The 17887-nt window shown below is 40.9% G+C and overlaps 2 protein-coding genes across 3 annotated transcripts in view; both read left to right on the forward strand.

Moving 5' to 3' along the window:
• arl6ip1 (ARL6 interacting reticulophagy regulator 1) overlaps nt 1-8817 on the forward strand; it is a 9108-nt gene extending 291 nt beyond the window's left edge. The window contains exons 2-6 of the mRNA XM_015976084.3: nt 658-791; nt 5429-5548; nt 6617-6734; nt 7029-7113; nt 7990-8817. Of these exons, the coding sequence (XP_015831570.2) occupies nt 658-791; nt 5429-5548; nt 6617-6734; nt 7029-7113; nt 7990-8108 (576 nt within the window). The 3' untranslated portion in view covers nt 8109-8817. The remainder of the gene's footprint in view (nt 1-657; nt 792-5428; nt 5549-6616; nt 6735-7028; nt 7114-7989) is intronic.
• Nucleotides 8818-10546: 1729 nt separating this feature from the next.
• The window catches only part of fus (FUS RNA binding protein), a 31954-nt gene continuing 24613 nt past the window's right edge, over nt 10547-17887 (forward strand). For both annotated transcript variants that reach the window (XR_011520648.1, XM_015976085.3), the window contains exons 1-6: nt 10547-10697; nt 12427-12451; nt 12905-13080; nt 13160-13322; nt 14729-14937; nt 16174-16372. Coding sequence is in view for 1 of the 2 variants with exons in the window: in XM_015976085.3 (XP_015831571.3) it covers nt 10685-10697; nt 12427-12451; nt 12905-13080; nt 13160-13322; nt 14729-14937; nt 16174-16372 (785 nt within the window). In the remaining variant the exon portion in view is untranslated. The remainder of the gene's footprint in view (nt 10698-12426; nt 12452-12904; nt 13081-13159; nt 13323-14728; nt 14938-16173; nt 16373-17887) is intronic.

The following is a 17887-nucleotide window of genomic DNA, read 5'->3' on the forward strand; positions in this document are numbered from 1 at the left end:
AGTCTAGCTTACATGTATGTTTGTGCTATCTGTTCAAATGGTTACAAAATCACTCGGCGTGAAACTTGCATAAGCATTCAGCTCTAAGCACTCGGGTAGGCATCGACCACGATGGCAACCGCTGCTTTACCGCAGCTAATGATGGCTAGCTCGGTGGGTTTATTCTTGGTACTCATACTTCCTCTTGAATTGGCGACTTGATACCGATGCATGATGCAGTCTGACAATACGTTTCAGCCTAAAGACTTATGATCAGATAAATTAGTTTTCTGTACACGCAGCAGGTTATATTTGGTTATCTGCTCCGTCATGGTGTAGGTTGCTGCAAAAGGCTCGCACGCCCTAGAGAACATGCACACAAAGAAGTTATTAATTTTAAACGGTCATAAGCCTTCCAAACAAAAGCATGTGACATCACCCTTTTTCAATTTGCCTTTCAAAAATTTTTAAGGTCAGAAATTATTCAAATTATTTTTTGTCAATTTTGTAAAACTGTTTATTTCCTGTGTTTTTTAAACAACTAATGACAAAATATAATTTTTAAAATTTAATTTACAAAAATTCCTGATCTGAACTGCTCTGCATGTGACTGACTCGCACTGGGTTGACCTGATGTGTAGTTCCTTGTTTAAAAAGTTTTTTGAATTTTGCCTCCAGGCTCAGGAAACAGCCCAACTAGAGGAACAGCTGCAGGGCTGGGGTGAGGTGATCCTGGCTGGGGATCGGGTAATGCGCTGGGAGAAGCCATGGTTTCCTGGAGCCTTGATGGGCGCTGTCACAGTGGTCTTCCTGTGAGTCAGTTTTCTCTTTCTACGCACACATTTTCTTCAACATGTATGAAGTGTATATATAATAAAAGATCAGTACGTGGGGGGTGGGGCGGGGAGCTCTGGTGTGCCTGTTTGAGGATGTAGAAGGCCATGTCCCAGTACTTGCACTGCCCCAGATGGTCCTCAGTGAAGTGCACTTGGAGGAAGTAAGGCTTGAAGTGTGTTTACAAATAACAGCCGAATTGGGGCAGTGAGCATTGAGTCGTTGATCGCACGCCTGGATGCCGGTTGCAGCAGTTGCTACTCTCTCCCCCCCCCCCCCCCCCCTTCACTTTCACTTAAATTGCAAGCATTTGGACATGACAAATGTCACCTGGAGGAGAAAGTAGCTTCAGACGGCAGGAATTGGAGTCTTCCTCATCTGTGCCCCAGACAAGCTGGTTCCCAAAGTCAGATACTTTCTTGGTCAGCTTGCTTCTCACACCAAACCTTCTGTCAGGAATCTTGGCGTGACCTTTGACCCAGCTCTCACCCTGGATTCTCATGTCAGTTCTCTTGTTCGCTCTTCCTTCTTCCATCTCAGGAACATTGATAAGCTGAGTCCCATTCTGTCTCGCTCTGAACTTGAGACAGTTCTCCACACCTTCATCTCCTCACGCTTAGACTACTGTAACTCTCTTTTCACGTGTCTGAGCAGAACCTCCCTGAACCGTCTACAGGTGGTTCAGAATGCCTGTGCTCGGCTTCTGACCAAGTCCTCCAAATACACCCACATCACCCCGCTTCTTCTCCAGCTTCACTGGCTGCCAGTCAACTTCAGGGTTTATTTCAAGATCCTGGATCTGGTCTACAGGGCCTTACATGGTCAAGCACCATCTTACATTGTAGGGATGCACTGATACTGGTATTGGTATCTGTGCCGATACCAATACCAGTATCGGTAAATGTTAACCGATACCAATGCATTTGCTTGAAAATGGCTTCACTGTAACTTGTCATTTCTGTTCACCTAATATTTTAGTTTTGTGATGATTTCCATTCATATATTTTACTTTTTATCTACCTCAGTCTTTTCCTGTTGAAAGCAGAGAAGAAAATAAAATCTGTATTCCAAATCATTGCATTTTTTTGTGTGGTGGAAGTCTCGGTAATCGACACCGGCGAGTACTCGGATCCAAGTATCGGTATCATATCGGTGCATCCCTAATGCGTTGGTGATCTTCTTAGTCCCTACACCCCCAGCAGGTCCCTGGGGTCCAGTGACCAAAGCCTACTGGTTGTGCAGCACCAGGCTAAAGACCAAAGGTGACAGATCATTTGCTGCTGTGGCCCCCAGACTCTGGAACTCTCCCCCTGAGCCTGAGATCAGTGGACTCAGTGATCTCCTTTAAAAAAGCAGCTGAAGACTCACTTGTTCAAGCTGGTTTTTGTATGACCTTCTTCACCACTCTCTCTTTATTCTGCTCTCCCCACCTATTCCACCTTCCTCAGGATCCACTGATTTCCCTCTTTCCTATTCACTGTCTTAACATTTTTTCTTTTAAATCCTAATTGCCTATTTTTGCTCATTTTAAATATATTTTTAAACATTTTCTAAATGCTTTTTTATATTTTTACATTTTGTTTTTGTGAAGCACCTCGTGATTTTTATCTTGAGAGGCGCGATAGAAATTATATTTTCTGGATAACTGGATAACTCTAGTCTCCAAGAAGGTGCTCTAATATATTTTTACATTTGTAGATTGAAAACCTAAGTTATACCCTTGCTGAGTTTTTGATGCCTTTTTAGGGATGCACCGATTGGATCGGCATTTGATCCCAAAAGGTCGATAGCGCCCCTAATGGTTTTGATCGGAGTTTTCAAAATAGATCAAAGCAGACTGATCAGGTAGGGTTGTCACGGTAACTGGTGTGGATAAACCCCGGTAAAAAGTTATAACCGTCTTGTTTTAAAAAAAAAAACCTATATTATCTCGGTGGGTTTACCGTGGCTGCGGTGTAGGCGCGGTGACCCTTACCAGCCACCGCATCATCTGCTGAAGTTTCCGGCGGCACATGCGCACTTTGTTGTTTACAACCAAAACTTTCTTGAAGCTAAAGCTGAAATAATGGCCAAAGGAGGAGACGGCAGTGCTCAGGAGGACATTTTTTATCCCTCAAAGACAAAGTGGGAAGTACGGGCATCTTTTGGATATTTGAAGAATGCCGAGGGACAGCTGATAGAAGACGGCTATCCTGTTTGCAGCACGTGCAGAAAAAGTGTCTGTGAAAGGCAGCAACGCTTCAAATCTCATGACACTTCTGCGTGACCATCACCCACAACTCTACAGTCAACGCAAGGCAAGCTAACGTTAGCGTTTTAGCTAAAATGCGTGATCCGAGGATTTGGGTTGAGGGAGAATGCAACGAGTCGCTATATAAAGCAGCCGCAGCGCCGCTACCTGCATATAAACCGTGTCACGGACACCCCCATGTTGAAATGACGCTATGCATTACGGGGCTCCCAGGGGCAGATAAGTGTTGGTCTCTCTCTGAGGATAATTATGAATTTAACAATGATTACTGCCTGACATTTTCCCACATCTGCAAAGCTCACTGGAAGGACACAAACCGAGGACAATATTTTCCTGATATAGGGTTTATTACTCAAGTAAAGGTAAAAAAGTATCTGATTAGAAGGTTACTTGAGTACTGAGTATCATCTGATCTAATATTTTTAAAATGATGACATCAAACAGACATAAAATAAGAAGTTATGGGCAAATATTGGTATTTTAAAGACTAAAGGGAAAAAATGTAAACCAATAACATAATTACAAAATAACACATTTTAGGCAAAATTTAGACACAAACTGAGGACAATATTTCCTGACATACAGGGTTTACTTGTGTGAAAATGTAGCACATTTAAAAAAAATACCGCGATAATACAGAAAACCGTGGTAATTTTGGTCACAATAACCGTGAGGTTAAATTTTCACACCGTGACAACCTTAATACAGACCATTTTAGATTAGGTTGCATTTCCTTTATTCCCAGATTATGTAGTTTGTAGCACTCATAATGTTGTAGAAAATTTCTGGCCAATCCACGTGATCGGTATCGGTGATCGGCAGCAAAAAACCTGATCGGTGCATCCCTAGCCTTTTTAGTAATTTTAAGCTAAATATGTACATTTGCTCAACAGATGTATTCAAAGCTGTTTTAGGGACTCTGAATACATTTCCTTAAGCTAGCATTGGGAACATGAAGCATGAGATGTTTTTTAGGGATGGGTACCGAATTCGGTACTTTTTAAGGTACCGACCGAATTCCATAGTACCGACCGAGCACCGATTCACGTCATTTCAAACGGTGCCTCGTTTCGGTACCCGTCCTTCATAACGAGAACTTGCCAAGACAGCTGCGCATGCGCAAGAGCGTTATGTCGTCGCTTGCTGTGAACCAGTTGTAAACAGAGCAGCATGGTAGAGAGAACGCACGCTAAAGCTTGGGTCCACTTCACTAAATGTGATGGGTAACTGGATGATGAAACCAGCGACAATGATCTAAGTGAGACATCCTCATCTTAATCTGCTCCGGTAGGTAAATATAATTAGCTTGATATGTTAACTTCCGTTTCGCTAATGGTGCGTTCGCTTTCTCCTCGGAACTCCGAATTTCCGACTAGAACAACATGAACCCGCTCTAAAGTTTGGCTTCACTTTACTAAATGTGACGGGTGAAGACGAAACCAGTGACGATTTAAGTGTGAGACATCGTTTTAATCTGCTCCAGCAGCTAAATAAACTGTTTAAGATATCGTTAGCTTGATATGTTAGCTTCCATTGCTACCATTGTTATCAGCTAATGGTGCGTTCTCCTCGGAAATTCTAACTTCCCAGTAGGAAAAATCAAATGAAAAAAGATGGCAAAAATGAAGATACACAGTAAATTTAGTTCACAGTAAAGATGTTTGCTTCAGTTTAATTATCAGCTTATAAAACTACAAGGGCGATGTTAAAATACAAACAGTTGTATGTTATTTATCAAATATTGTTATATATTGAGAAAAATATATATTTAATTATAAAAGAGAATTAAAATAATAAACACTCAAAAGTATCGAAAATTGGTACCGTTAAGTACCGGTATCGATTCAAATGTCAAAGGTACCCATCCCTAGATGGGATATTCTTATTTTACAATCTCTTGTTTTCTCCTTTCTCTAATTGTCTAAAGCAAAACATCTTGTTATACCACACAACGTCTTTAGTGAGCTGTGGTTTCTCATTTGCACTGAAACATTAAAGTTATGAACATCTTAAGGAAGACTTGTCCATTTGTGTTTTTGCAAGGTAATGCATGTCCTTCAAACTTGATGGTTTTACAGATCTGAAGGTTCAATAATCAGATTTCAAAGGTTTGCTAAACCTTTGAAATCTGATTGAAACAAAAGCCCAATTGTGGAAAAACTGAACGATGTAGGCTGTTGCCGATTAGCATTTGAATTGGCTTCTGTTATGATTCTTTGTTTTACTGAATCCAAAGCAGAGCCCCCATGTTTTCTGTTTTTAATGCAAACGCCTTTCATCAGTAACTGCAGAGTTATGACAAAATTAGTCTTTCAGAATAACGCGTGCCTTTTTTGTTGACTCTGTTCTGTTTACCTGTTTCAGGCTGGTTTATTATCTGGACCCCTCTGTGCTGACTGGACTCTCCTGCACCGTCATGCTGCTCTGCCTGGCTGACTATCTTGTACCCACCCTTGCCCCCAGAGTGTTTGGCTCTAATAAGTGGTAAGAGCTTGAAGGAAAAAACTTAGCTGTATTATCTAAAAGTTTCCTTGTTTTGGGGTTTAAAGTAAAGCTCTGTCTCATTTTCTTAAAATTTTTATTTTCTTACAAAAATGTGTTTCTGGGTTTCCAGTGATGAGTTGTAAAGGGTTTACATTGGAGCAAAGGTCCTAAAGCAGAAGCCTGTATTTTGTCCTCCTTGTGTGGATATAGTCGCATATCTGTGTGAGTGCGTTAATGTTTATAACCAGACACCTAGAGAGGATAGAGTAACCGGTCTGCTGTTGGCCCAGTATGAAGGACATTCCTTCTCCTAATGTCGACATATAACCTGGTATCAGCAGGGCATGCCCTGCACTGCTGCACATTCTTCCACCGGCAGCAGCTAGCTCAGCCTGTTGAAGGAGTCGCACTGCAACTCTGACTAAACGTGAGAACGTTTGGTAAATGAAGGGAACATTTAGCTGGGATGTGTACACATGCATAGCTGGGTCCTTTGTGTTTCAGGTGCAGCTCAGGTGAGATTTGATTTATAGGGTTTGACAAATACTCTTTGAGCTTAAGCTGCAGCTTACGCACCCAACCTGCAGTGGAGATGGGCTGAAAGCTGAGGTGTCTGGGGGGGGGGGGTCGGGTAAACGACCCATCACTTGTCCCGGTCCCACTGGGCTTCCTCAAGACGCTCCCTAAAATAGGCAGCAATGGCTAAGCAAAAAATGAAGGTCACTGTCTCCCCCCCCCCCCCCCCCCCCCCCCCCTAGTTGAGCCCTTTTCTCCTGAACATTTAGTTTCAAAAATGATAAAACTGAACTTGTAACCTAGAAATCCTTTTCAGGATTTTGTAGTAGAAAGATTTTAAATTAACCTAGACAACCTTGGGTGTAGCATACATTTCTAAGTTTGACCTGACTCCAAACTGGCACAGCACCTTAACTAGTTCTAGCTGGTGATGAAATGGAGGAAACCGCACTCGGCTGGTTTCAGCAGACTTGCAGAAACTAACCCAAGTCCTTTTTTATATTCTGCTTCAGCCATGACTAAGCAGTTAGTTTGACTTCTGTTTATGTTCAGGACCACTGAGCAGCAGCAGCGTTTCCATGAGATCTGTGGAAACCTGGTGAAGACTCAGCGTCGGGTCGTTGGCTGGTGGAAACGTCTCTGCACCCTCAAGGAGGAGAAGCCTAAAGTGGTAAATAAAACAAATCTGTAACCACAACAAACCCAAAAAGCAGACTCTGTTTTCTCTGGCTGTGTCATGCAGCTGATGGATCCTCTCTGGCTGTTACAATGGGGAGGTTTTTCTGGGCTGCTGATAAAAATATCAGCTGACTTGGCTTAGCTGCTCCACTTAGCACAGCTCAAACTGGGTCACAAGCTGTTGGAACTTTTTCACACTTTACAAGCTGCTCTAGCAAGGTGAACTATAAAAGATCTGCAAACGAAGAAAATGTTTTCAGTTTATTTGTGTCTCTGCTCCCTGCAGTATTTTGCCTCTGTGATCAGCAGCTTGCTGGCGATGGCCTGGATCGGCCAGCAGGTCCACAACCTCTTCCTCACCTACCTGATTGGTGAGTGTTGGTAATTGACCGCTACGGGACCTTTTTCCTCTTGTTCTGGCCACATCAGTGTGGTTTCAGATGGGTTCTGGTTGCTGCTGAACTTTGCACAAACATGGTAGGTTTTCAACAGCAGCAAATGTCACAACCCTGAAGTGATCTCAGTCTGAGTTTCTAAAAGTAGAAGCACAATCAAAATAATGCGATGTTTCCTGTCTGCTGCTCTGCATCTTATTAACAAACGTCCTGCTACTGTGACCCGGATCTAAAGCAGATTTAGTTTTGTTTTGAGACGTAACCATATGATCAGTAGTTTTAAGTTTGTGTCCTAAGAAACTGGAACAGATCAGTTCTGCAGCAGGACCATAGATGTTTAATTTGATTGTAGACTTGAGCTATCTGCTCTTTAGGAATGACCTTGTTGCAACTCTTCTGTTGAGCTATTTTCTCAAAGATTCAACTAAGAAACTGGAACAAACTGACGATGATTGATTAAAACTCAAAGATGCCAAATAAGTCTGGTTTCATGAAAGTAAACAAAAAAGGTTTGTTTCAGACCCACTGGTAGGACTGTAGATCAGTACATAAACAAGTGAGATTCCTCTGGGTGGAGCAATTATTTTCATCTGCTGAGGCACGTAAAGTATGAGCTATAAAACCAAGAAGAGAAGTGAGTTCTGCTCTCCTAAAGGGTCTCTCCTTCACAAGCAATGCTGCTGTGAGCTGTTCTGTCAAAGGAAAACTGTTGCTCAGGCATGAAGCAGACTAGTTTAGGATGACCACAAATCTGTCACTCTCGTTTACTTGAACTTCAGGATAAGTTGATTTTGTTCAAATTTTATACAAATGCATGATTTGACTATAGGTTTCTGACATTTTGTCTCTTAGTGAGTTTCCTCCTGCTGCTGCCTGGCCTGAACCAGCATGGCGTCATCACAAAGTACACCTCCATGGTCAAGAGGGAAATCAACAAAATGCTAAAGCAAAAGGAGAAGAAGAACGAATAGAGGGCGTTTGGATGGGAGAGGAATCCTTGTGAGGTGATTCAGGAATCTGAAGGAGGAAGAAAGTTGCTTAAAGAAAGAAAGAAAAAAAAAAACAAGAGGCTTTTAATTTCTGAGCTAATTGCACTTTTGTTTTTCACATTAGTTAAGTTTTAGTTCTCCACACCTCGCCATGTGACATTTAAACCTCAGCCGTCACATTTAAAAGGAGTACATGCCTGTTGAACATAAAGCTACCACATGAAGACTATCACAAGTCAAAACCCTCCGTTTCAGACTTCGGCTGTGCTTTCGTGCTGTAAGCGCTCTACTAAACTGTGACTACTGAGCAGTTTTCAAGCATTGTAGCATCATTTTAAAATGTTTGTGCAGTTTATTGCATGAGAAAGGCAGATCATAAGCATTTTTATCTTTGTTTGTTTGTGCTGAATTTTGCTCCATTATTGGGACGCTCTTTATAACTAAACTGGATTTAAGGCTGGATGTATCAGACGTTTTTATCTGATGATGGACTTCCTGCTGAATGAGTGCTGGTGAAAACTGATCTGTTAGTGCTTATAAACCCTACTGCGAGTGGGTGGGGGTGTCTCTTTATGAAACTTGTTTGTTTTCCTGTCCATTATTTATGTTTGTTCTTCCTCAGTCTGTTTCTGGCCTTTAAACTCTTGTCATTACTGGAGAAACGATGAATAAAGTTTGATTTTTAAGAGAATCTTGGTGGCCGAAGTGGGTTTGTTTTAAATTAAAATCAAAATGTATAGAAGTTGATTTGCATAAACTGAGAATTTTAGGAAACTGCAGTTTTATCTCAACATTTGATTAATGTTCTGTTAAAATCATGTAAAGAACTTTCATCCAATATCCTTGTACAGGTGTCATAAAATTAGAATTTCTTGACAAAGTTGATTTTATCACAATAACTTCATTCAAAGTGAAACTTGTATATTTAATTCATTACACACAGACTGATTAGTCACATTTATTATTGTTGGTTATAGCTAACAACCAATGAAAATCCCAAATTCAGTATCTCAAGAATAATGTGATAAGCTTCAGTACTGAAGATCCCTGGTCCAACCCTCTGATCAGCTAATTAACTCCAAAACACCTGCAAATGCCTTTAAATGGTTTCTCAGTCTAGTTCTGTATGCTGCACAATCATGGGGAAGACTGCTGTTTTGACAGTTGTCCACAAGACGACCATGGACATCTACACAAGGAAGGACAAGACACAAAAGGTCATTGCTAAAGAGGCTGGCTGTTCAGAGCTCTGTCCAAGCACACTAATAGAGGTGAAGGGAAGGACCGGATGTGGTGGGGAAAAAGTGTGCAAGCAATAGAGAGAACCACACCCTGGAGAGGATTGTGAAACAAAACCCATTCAGAAATGGGACTGCAGCTGGAGTCGGTGCTTCAAGAACCACCACACACAGACTTATGCAAGATATGGGTTTGAGCTGTCATATTCCTTGTGTCAAGCCACTCTAGAACAGAGACCGCATCAGAAGCATCTCTCCTGGGGTAAAGACAAAAAGGACGGGACTGCTGCTGAGTGGTCCAAAGTTATGTTCTCTGAAAGTACATTTTGCATTTTCTTTGGAAACCAAGGACCCAGAGTTTAAAGGAAGAGAGGAGAAGCGCAGAATCCATGTTGCTTGAGGTTCTTATGATTTGAACTTGGATCAGCATAACAGAAGAGTTCTGGTGCGCTATATTTTAATAGAGTATTTATTTGCTGCTTATGTTACACTGAAACATGCAGAATAAAGATATGAAGCTAAGCTATACAGGAAGTGGAACAATCACAGCCATCTGCTACCTGTCGCAATGTTATGGTGGTGCCACTGTGTTGGTTTGCTGCCCACTGGGACAAAGGCTCTGATTATTGTTCCGCATAAAGGAGCTGCAGTGACTGGCTGCTTCTGTTGTCCAACTTCAGCTCTGAATTGAGAAAATGTTGCTTTCTACTTTAAATTGGTCTGAATAAACAGTTGCTCAGATTTTCTGAAGGTCTTTCAAAGTTTTGTTGGAATTTTGGCTGTCCTTCCTCTCAGTTTCAGTCCTTGTTCTCTGTCTCTAAATCATTCAGAAAGAAAAATAGCTCAACACAAGAATAACCTAGACTTACTCATGAATTAGTTTGTGTGTTACTTTCTTCTTTTTTCTCTTTTTTTTACCAGGCAGCTTGTAACAAAAACATCATTTGTTCTGATTTATTTGGTCAAATCTATTAGAAATGCCAGACTTAACACGGTTAGACTGACAGAAAACAGGGATCATCAACAAGGTGATACGCAAAGTAAAAAAAAAAAGTCTGATTCTGCATGAACATTTTTATCTTTTTTTTTAATTTATGAACAAAAGCAGTCACATTCGTTTCGAGCGCCTTGCGCCCTCTGCCGGCAAGTAAAGGCTTTACAGCGATGAGCGGCGACTCGCTGTAGGACTCACCCGGTGTTCCGTTACAGCAGCACCTGTCCGGTCTCCGGTGTGCTGAAAAAATATCTTTATCGTCCACCTTTATATTAGTGGCAACAAGCTTTTAAAGCTTTTTTAAGCTCCATTTAAGCTTGACCTATATGGCCTCCAACGGTAAGAAACACGGCTAATGTCCGCTAGCATACACCGGTAGGACGGCTTTCAGTTAGCTGCTGATACGAGGTGTAAAAATAAAGACGAGCCGTTGTGTTTTCATCGATTAGTTCAATTTATTGAAATCTTACAGCTTCGTTTGTCCCGTTTTAAGATGTTGCATTAATGGTAAATAGTATGCTAAAGGTGGTAAATAAAACTAGTGTAGCTTGCTTGTTGTTTGCTAATCGGCTCATCTGCGTTATTCTGACCCAGATTAGGATCCGAACGGATAAAAGGATGCAAATAGGTCTCCTGCTTTTACTTCCATAAAAATCTCTATTCTCTATGGGGTGCCAGCTGTAAAGAGTCCTAATATAAAAGCAGTATTTTAGGTTATTTAGCGAATCATGAGAGAAAAAGTGGGGAGTTAATTTTCAAAATCAGATATTCACCTTGTTATTCATACATTTATAAATGTTAAAGTTCCCAAATAAGTATTTAGTTAGTAAGCTAAATATTAATTTGGTGTGTTTGTTTTTATTATTTATGTGTTTTACAAACACCTGTCTGAACTAAAGATTTTGTTTGTAAGTGACATTTTAATTTACTTACTAAATATTAAATTTGGAGCTAAATATTTGGTTTACAAACTAAACATTTAGCTCCAAATCATATATTTATTTTCCCAAATAAATATATGGCTCAAACTTATTTATTTTCCAAAATAAATATTTAGATCCCAGCTAAATATTTATTTGGGAGCTAAACATTTAGTTTGCAAAGTCCCTTAGGTATAGCCCCATAAGAAATATTATGGGATCTAAATAATTATTTAGGAAAAGATTTAGTTTGGAGCTAAATATCTGGTTTTAAACTAAATATTTTTGTCCGACCTTAATATTTATTTTGTAAAATAAGTATTTTCCTCTAAATAAATATTTATTCTACAAACCAAATATTTAGTTAATCAACTAATTATTTAAGTATTAATTAAAAATTTAGCTTGTTAACTAAATGTTTAGTTGGGATTTTAACATTTATAAATGTATGAATAACATGTTGAAAATATGACTTAGAAAAAATAACTCCCATTTTTATTCTCCTATGATAGACTAAATAACCCAAAATATTGCTGTTAAGTTATGACTGTTTGACTTTGCAAATGGCATCCCATAATTCTCTGCTCCAAAAATCAAGTGGTTAAAATGGATTAATACATGTTTAACCTGTCTTAACATGCAAAAGAAAAATTAAAACATGCAAAATTAAATATGTCAAAAAATATGAAAAGAAGAAGAAGAATGAAGAAAATATCATTTCTATAGCGGAAAATGATTATTAGAACAAATCTGAGTTGGTTCAGATGGATAAAAAGCCATGAAAACATAATCAAATAAAAGATACTTTATTAATCCCAGAGGGAAATTAGAGTTTCATGGATCAGACATACATGGACATAGACACATGACAAGAATTGGTGACTGTGGTCATTCACAACCCTGAGTCGCGTTACCTTAATAAGTATGTTATTCCTGGCAACAAACCATTAGATTAGCATAAATAAACATCCAGCATGTATCTCACTGCTCTAATATTTTTATTACAATGTAATTGACTGATGTCTCAAATTTACTTTTTATTTCTAGATTTATTGCAAAGTTGGGTTTCTTCAACATAAAAACGTCAAAGTTTGGTTAAATCAAATCACCTTTGTTCCATTTTAAAACTCTGCTCTGTTTTCCTGCAGATTATTCCCAGTCACCTCCCCACGGGTAAGTCATTTACTCACATAATTATCTTCATTTATCCAATAGTTGTGCCCGGTCTTAATTTGGGTTCTGAATTCGGTCAACTTCAGCATTTTCTTTATTTTTTCCTCACAAACAGTCAAATATTTAATTTTTTCAGTCTCACTCATGAACTAACCTTTTTTTTTTTGGGAAAGTGTTGCACTTTATTTCGTTCTTACGGCACAGACACTCATTTACTGCCTGTTAATGACTTGCTTCAAAAGTACAAAACTCTTCATCAAACAAATGAACTTAGATATTTTTACAAAGTGAGAATGGATTTATTCAGACTCGTGGGGTTATTGCATGTCCCAAAAAGAAATCGGAGGGATGTTGTTGTGTCACTGAGGATGTTCTGATTCTGAAGAATAAATGAAAAAGTGCAAACTGTTACGTTTCTGTGTGGGATTTTAACAATTTGGTTAATTGGTGCAGTTATGGGTCCTACGGTGCTGGAGGTGGAGGGGATGGTGCTAATCAGAGCTACGCTCCATCATCTGGTCAGGGTTACAGCCAGGAGCAGGGCTATGAAGGCTTCACTCAGAGCTCTGACAGCAGCTCCAGCTCCTACAACCAGGGGGGCTATGGGGGCTACTGCCATTCTCCTTCAGGTAGAATAAGATTCATAAAACATTCACAAACACCACCTTAAGATTTCTGCTTTAACTATTGTTTCCTTCTTTTTCTCAGATGAATATGGTTCTCCACCTTCGAGCCAGGGTGGTGGAGGGGTTAATTCCAGCCAGCCATTCGGCTCTGGAGGATACAGCCGTCAGCCGTCCAACATGAACTACAACCAGCAGTCCTCTTTCTCCGGTTACAGCCAGCAGCCGCCTCCTCCATCCTCAGCAGGGTGAGATGCCACAACATCTCATTCCCTCTGTCTGCTGCTCTGAGCTGCAGCAGGAGACAAAAGGATGTAGATGAGTAAAGTTTGCAAACAGCCTCATAGTTTTGATTCATTTCATTTTGTTTATTTGTTTTTGAAAATATAATTAGTAGAATTATTTCAGATAGTTTCAGGTTACAGTCTGAGCCTAAACAGCGAGAGGACATAAATAACTAGACCAGGCTTCTTCACCTTCTAAGGTAGTTGAAAAGCGAAGCCAGGATTTCCCGTTTACAGGTGTGTTGTATTTTTGGAACCAGACCCGTCCGTGCACACAATCATGGAAGTTTGTTAAGCATCACATAACTAAAGGTTATCTATTTGAAAAGGTATCAATCATCTAACACGCCTGATTCAGTTACTGATCTCCTAAAATATTTGAGGGGAAGTATCTTATGTTTTACAAGGAAAGTGTTTCATTTGCTTACATTAAGGGGGCGTGGCTTAAAGCTTATCCTAGGAAGGGAGACTTCTTTTGCTTTGGCTTCAACTTTCGGGTTCTATTCTTGGGTCTGGTTATGTGTCGGGGTAACCAGTCCTGGTCCTGGAGGTCTAATATCCATCATGTTCTAACCCTAACCCTAACCCTAGCTCATCAAGCTCTGCAGGAGCCTGTCAATCACCTGCTGATTAAAATCAGGGGCTTTTGAGCAGGGAAACAACCAAAACACGCTGGGGAGTGGATCTCGTCAGTGACTTGATGCAATTTGCTGGGTTCCTTATATAGGAAACATTTTTTCTGATTGGCTTAATGAACTGACCTGAATTGGAATGTTTATTATGTGAAGTGCCTTGAGACGACTCTTGTCGTGATTTGGCGCTATATAAATAAACTTGAATTGAATTGAATTGAATTGAATCTCCAGGATTGGTTACCATATGTCAGTGATCATGAGACTGACCTGATGTCAGGATTTCGTAACTGCTGTATTTTTATTGAAAGGAACAAGTTGACGTGTAGTTTGGGATGAGGATCAGGGTGTATCCGGAACATCTGAAGCTCCAGTATTAACTACAGCTTTGCTATACTGACATCACAATTGTCAGTCACACCGAGACTGAGAGTATTACTCACTCCAGAGTAATCTCAGATCTAAGAAAAGTTGTTTTGTGTTAGTTCTTCAAAATCAAAAGTCACCTGATTTATAGTATTAAAGTTTATTTAGTCAGAATTTATTTCCTGAAGGGGTTTTCAGCAAACATTTTTAATAAATTTAATTGTTTTGAAATATCAAACATGACTTGACGTGACCTGACTTGAAAGGTGAGTGTTGTCTGGACATAAATGTAACGATGTTTTACGTCCTTGTTGGTTCCACCGTGACTAAGGATTGTAGTAACGGTCAAAGCATCTGTCATTAATTGTGCAGTTACGAAGGGAACTCACAGACCCACGGCTACAACAAACCAAGCAGTGGACGGGGTGGGGGTGGTTACGGAAGTCCAACTGGTGGTTATGGAGAAAGCGAGGGCCGCCAACCACCTCAACATGCAGGAGGTCCCTACAACCACCCACCAGGCTTCAACTCTCCTCCTCCACCGAGCTACAGTCAGCAGAGCCAGTATGGTCTGGGTGGAGGTAGTCTTCTCTTTTTTGTGCTGAGTTTTTAATGTTCACTTACTGAACCTTTCTTTGTTTTACAACATATTTTGTGTTTCTGTTATTTACGGTTAGTTGTTTATTTGAGTTCAGACTGCTGGTAAAAGTGGTGCAGGTCTGACCTTTTGCCCATTCGTGACCCTAATCTGACTGTCTGAACAAAGTTTGTGTTTGACAAAGCTGATTCTTTTTTCAAGTGGAGGAGCTTAAGTATCTCGGGGTCTTGTTCACAAGGGAGGGTAGGAGGGATCGGGAGATCGACAGGCGGATTGGTTCGGCGTCTGCAGTGATGCGGACGCTGAGCCGATCTGTCGTGGTGAAGAGGGAGCTGAGCCAGAAAGCCAGGCTCTCGATTTACCGGTCGATCTACGTCCCAATCCTCACCTATGGTCATGAGCTTTGGGTAATGACCGAAAGAGCGAGATCGCGGATACAAGCGGCCGAAATGAGTTTCCTCCGTAGGGTGGCCGGGCTCAGCCTTAGAGATAGGGTGAGGAGCTCGGACATTCGGGAGGGACTCGGAGTAGAACCGCTGCTCCTCCGGATCGAAAGGAGTCAGCTGAGGTGGTTTGGGCATCTGGTCAGGATGCCTCCTGGACGCCTCCCTGGGGAGGTGTTTCGGGCATGTCCTGCCGGCAGAAGGCCCCCGGGGCGACCCAGGACACGTTGGAGAGGTTACATCTCCAATCTGGTCCGGGAACGCCTTGGGGTCCTGCCGGAGGAGCTGGTGGAGGTGGCCGGGGAGAGGACGGTCTGAAGCTCCCTAGTTGGGATGCTGCCCCCGCGACCCGGACCCGGATAAGCGGAGGAAGACGACGATGACGATTCTTTTTTCAAATCAGAACCTGGCAGCTCTCACTTGTGATTTAGAATCAGACACTTACGTTTTTCAAATGGACATCAGTATCAAATGTAAACAAGCTTTGCTTAATCATTTTGTCACATTTTTATCAGCTTAGTTTACACAACACCCCCAGAACTTGTGCACACACTTTGACATGCAGCGCCCCTGTTTAATTCTGTCAGCACAGCGTGCTGCGTAGCCCGTGTGTGACTTCAGGGCCGTAGGCTGGAGTCTGATGTCTTCATTAAATCACATCCTAGACAAAATAGAACTGAGCATTAAGACGTGCAGTTTGAACATTATGATGGAAACCTCTGTTTGTTCCTGCTGCACTTATCTGATGATGTCTGATTGTCTGAACTTGATCTCAGGTTACAGAGCCGACAGCCCACCGATGAGTGAAGGAGGAGATGGAGGAGGATACGGAGGTCCTGATGGAGGCTATGGAAGTCAGGATGGCCACGGTGGACGGGGTCGTGGCGGTACTTTTGTAGGTCGTGGAGGAGGTGGATTTGATCGCTCTTTTGATCGAGGGGGCCGAGGTGGACCAAGAGGAAGAGGAGGAATGGGGTAAGTTTTTGTAAATCTCCCAGTATCTGTTTTACCAGGCTGTACAATCTGAGTGTTATCTGTAAACCCCACCCTGTTATACTGTGACCCTTACACACACATTATATCCCAAACATCATCGAGAGAGAATTTGTTTTTATGAAAGGTCATTCTGAGTGTTGCTAGTTGCCGTTCTGAGATACTTTATGGTTTTCTGTGAGAGTCGGACATCAAAAACAAGCTTTTTCTATCTGAAAGGAATTTAAAACTCATAAATTTGTGCATTTGTTAAAATAAGTTTTGTTTATCCTGACCAAGCAAAGGTGTTAAGCTCAAAATATGACCCAGAGGATTTAATTTAGTGTGTGTACTGATTCTTTAGGGGTAAAGCACTTTTCCTTTAGTTCTACAAAAATAAACACAACAAATTCTACAAAAACCTACATAAGGCAGAAAAAAATGAGCAGAGCTTATTACTGAACACATCAGGATAAATCAAATTAGAAAGGGTTGATAAATGTTGATAATAAGTCGATCAAAAATGTTTTTATTAATTATTATGTTATCAACTGTAATACATAATTGTTCATCAATTACAATTTCTGACATGTTTTTGTATTTGATGCATAATGATGCTGAATGTTAGTGGAGATTTTATTTATATTTGTAATATTTCACTTATTACTCCATTGTAAACTGTTGTTTACAATTTGTCCACACAAAGAGCTTTAAATGTGTGGTTAGAAAATGCATCAAGTTCTACAGATGGATTTAGATCAGTACCTGTGAGCAGGTTTAGGTAACATGATCCTGAAAGATCAAATCAGACTCTTTACAACCAAACTAGCTGCAGCTAAAAGATTCACCTTGATGTCTGTTTCTGTCTGAAATCCACCCAGAATGAGAACAAGATTTAAAGGGTCTGTATCGTGTTTTGCACTTTCCAGAGTAACAATATATGATCAGATGTTACCGTTGGCACTACTGAGATGTCATTTTTTATGAAATATAATTTATTTTTGTGAGCCATTCCTCCAACCCAGAAAAAAGATGCTTGGATTCACTTTAATTCCACCCATTTCCAAATGTAACCCTAGATCTCCAGAAAAGCACCTTTTGCAACACAGTAGCAGCTGTCAGGAGGACCGGGACATTTCCTAGTGGTTGACGTGTCCCACTCAGAGATCACTGAGTGGCACCCCACCCCCCTGATGATTGCAGATTCCCAGCCTGAATTATTGTCCCAGTCCATCCTTGACACTCACCCACCAAACTCTATAGCTATTCAGCTAGCAGTTAGCATCTTGGTTATACTTACCACCCTGGCCTCTCATCGAGTGGTTTTAACATTGAATGGCACCAGTTTGAAGAAGTATCAAGTATCTGAAAACCCACGCCGGTACTGGTGATGGTTTAACAAGCAGTCTGTGAAATCACTGTCACATTCTGGCTCAGGTTTTGAGCCTGAAGGTAGAAGCTAACCATTTCTGCTGATTAAACCCTTCTTAAGGAAGAGTGGAGAGGGATCTTGTTCCT

This window comes from Nothobranchius furzeri, chromosome 5 (genome assembly GCF_043380555.1).
Source record: "Nothobranchius furzeri strain GRZ-AD chromosome 5, NfurGRZ-RIMD1, whole genome shotgun sequence".
NCBI classification, from domain to species: Eukaryota; Metazoa; Chordata; class Actinopteri; order Cyprinodontiformes; family Nothobranchiidae; genus Nothobranchius; species Nothobranchius furzeri.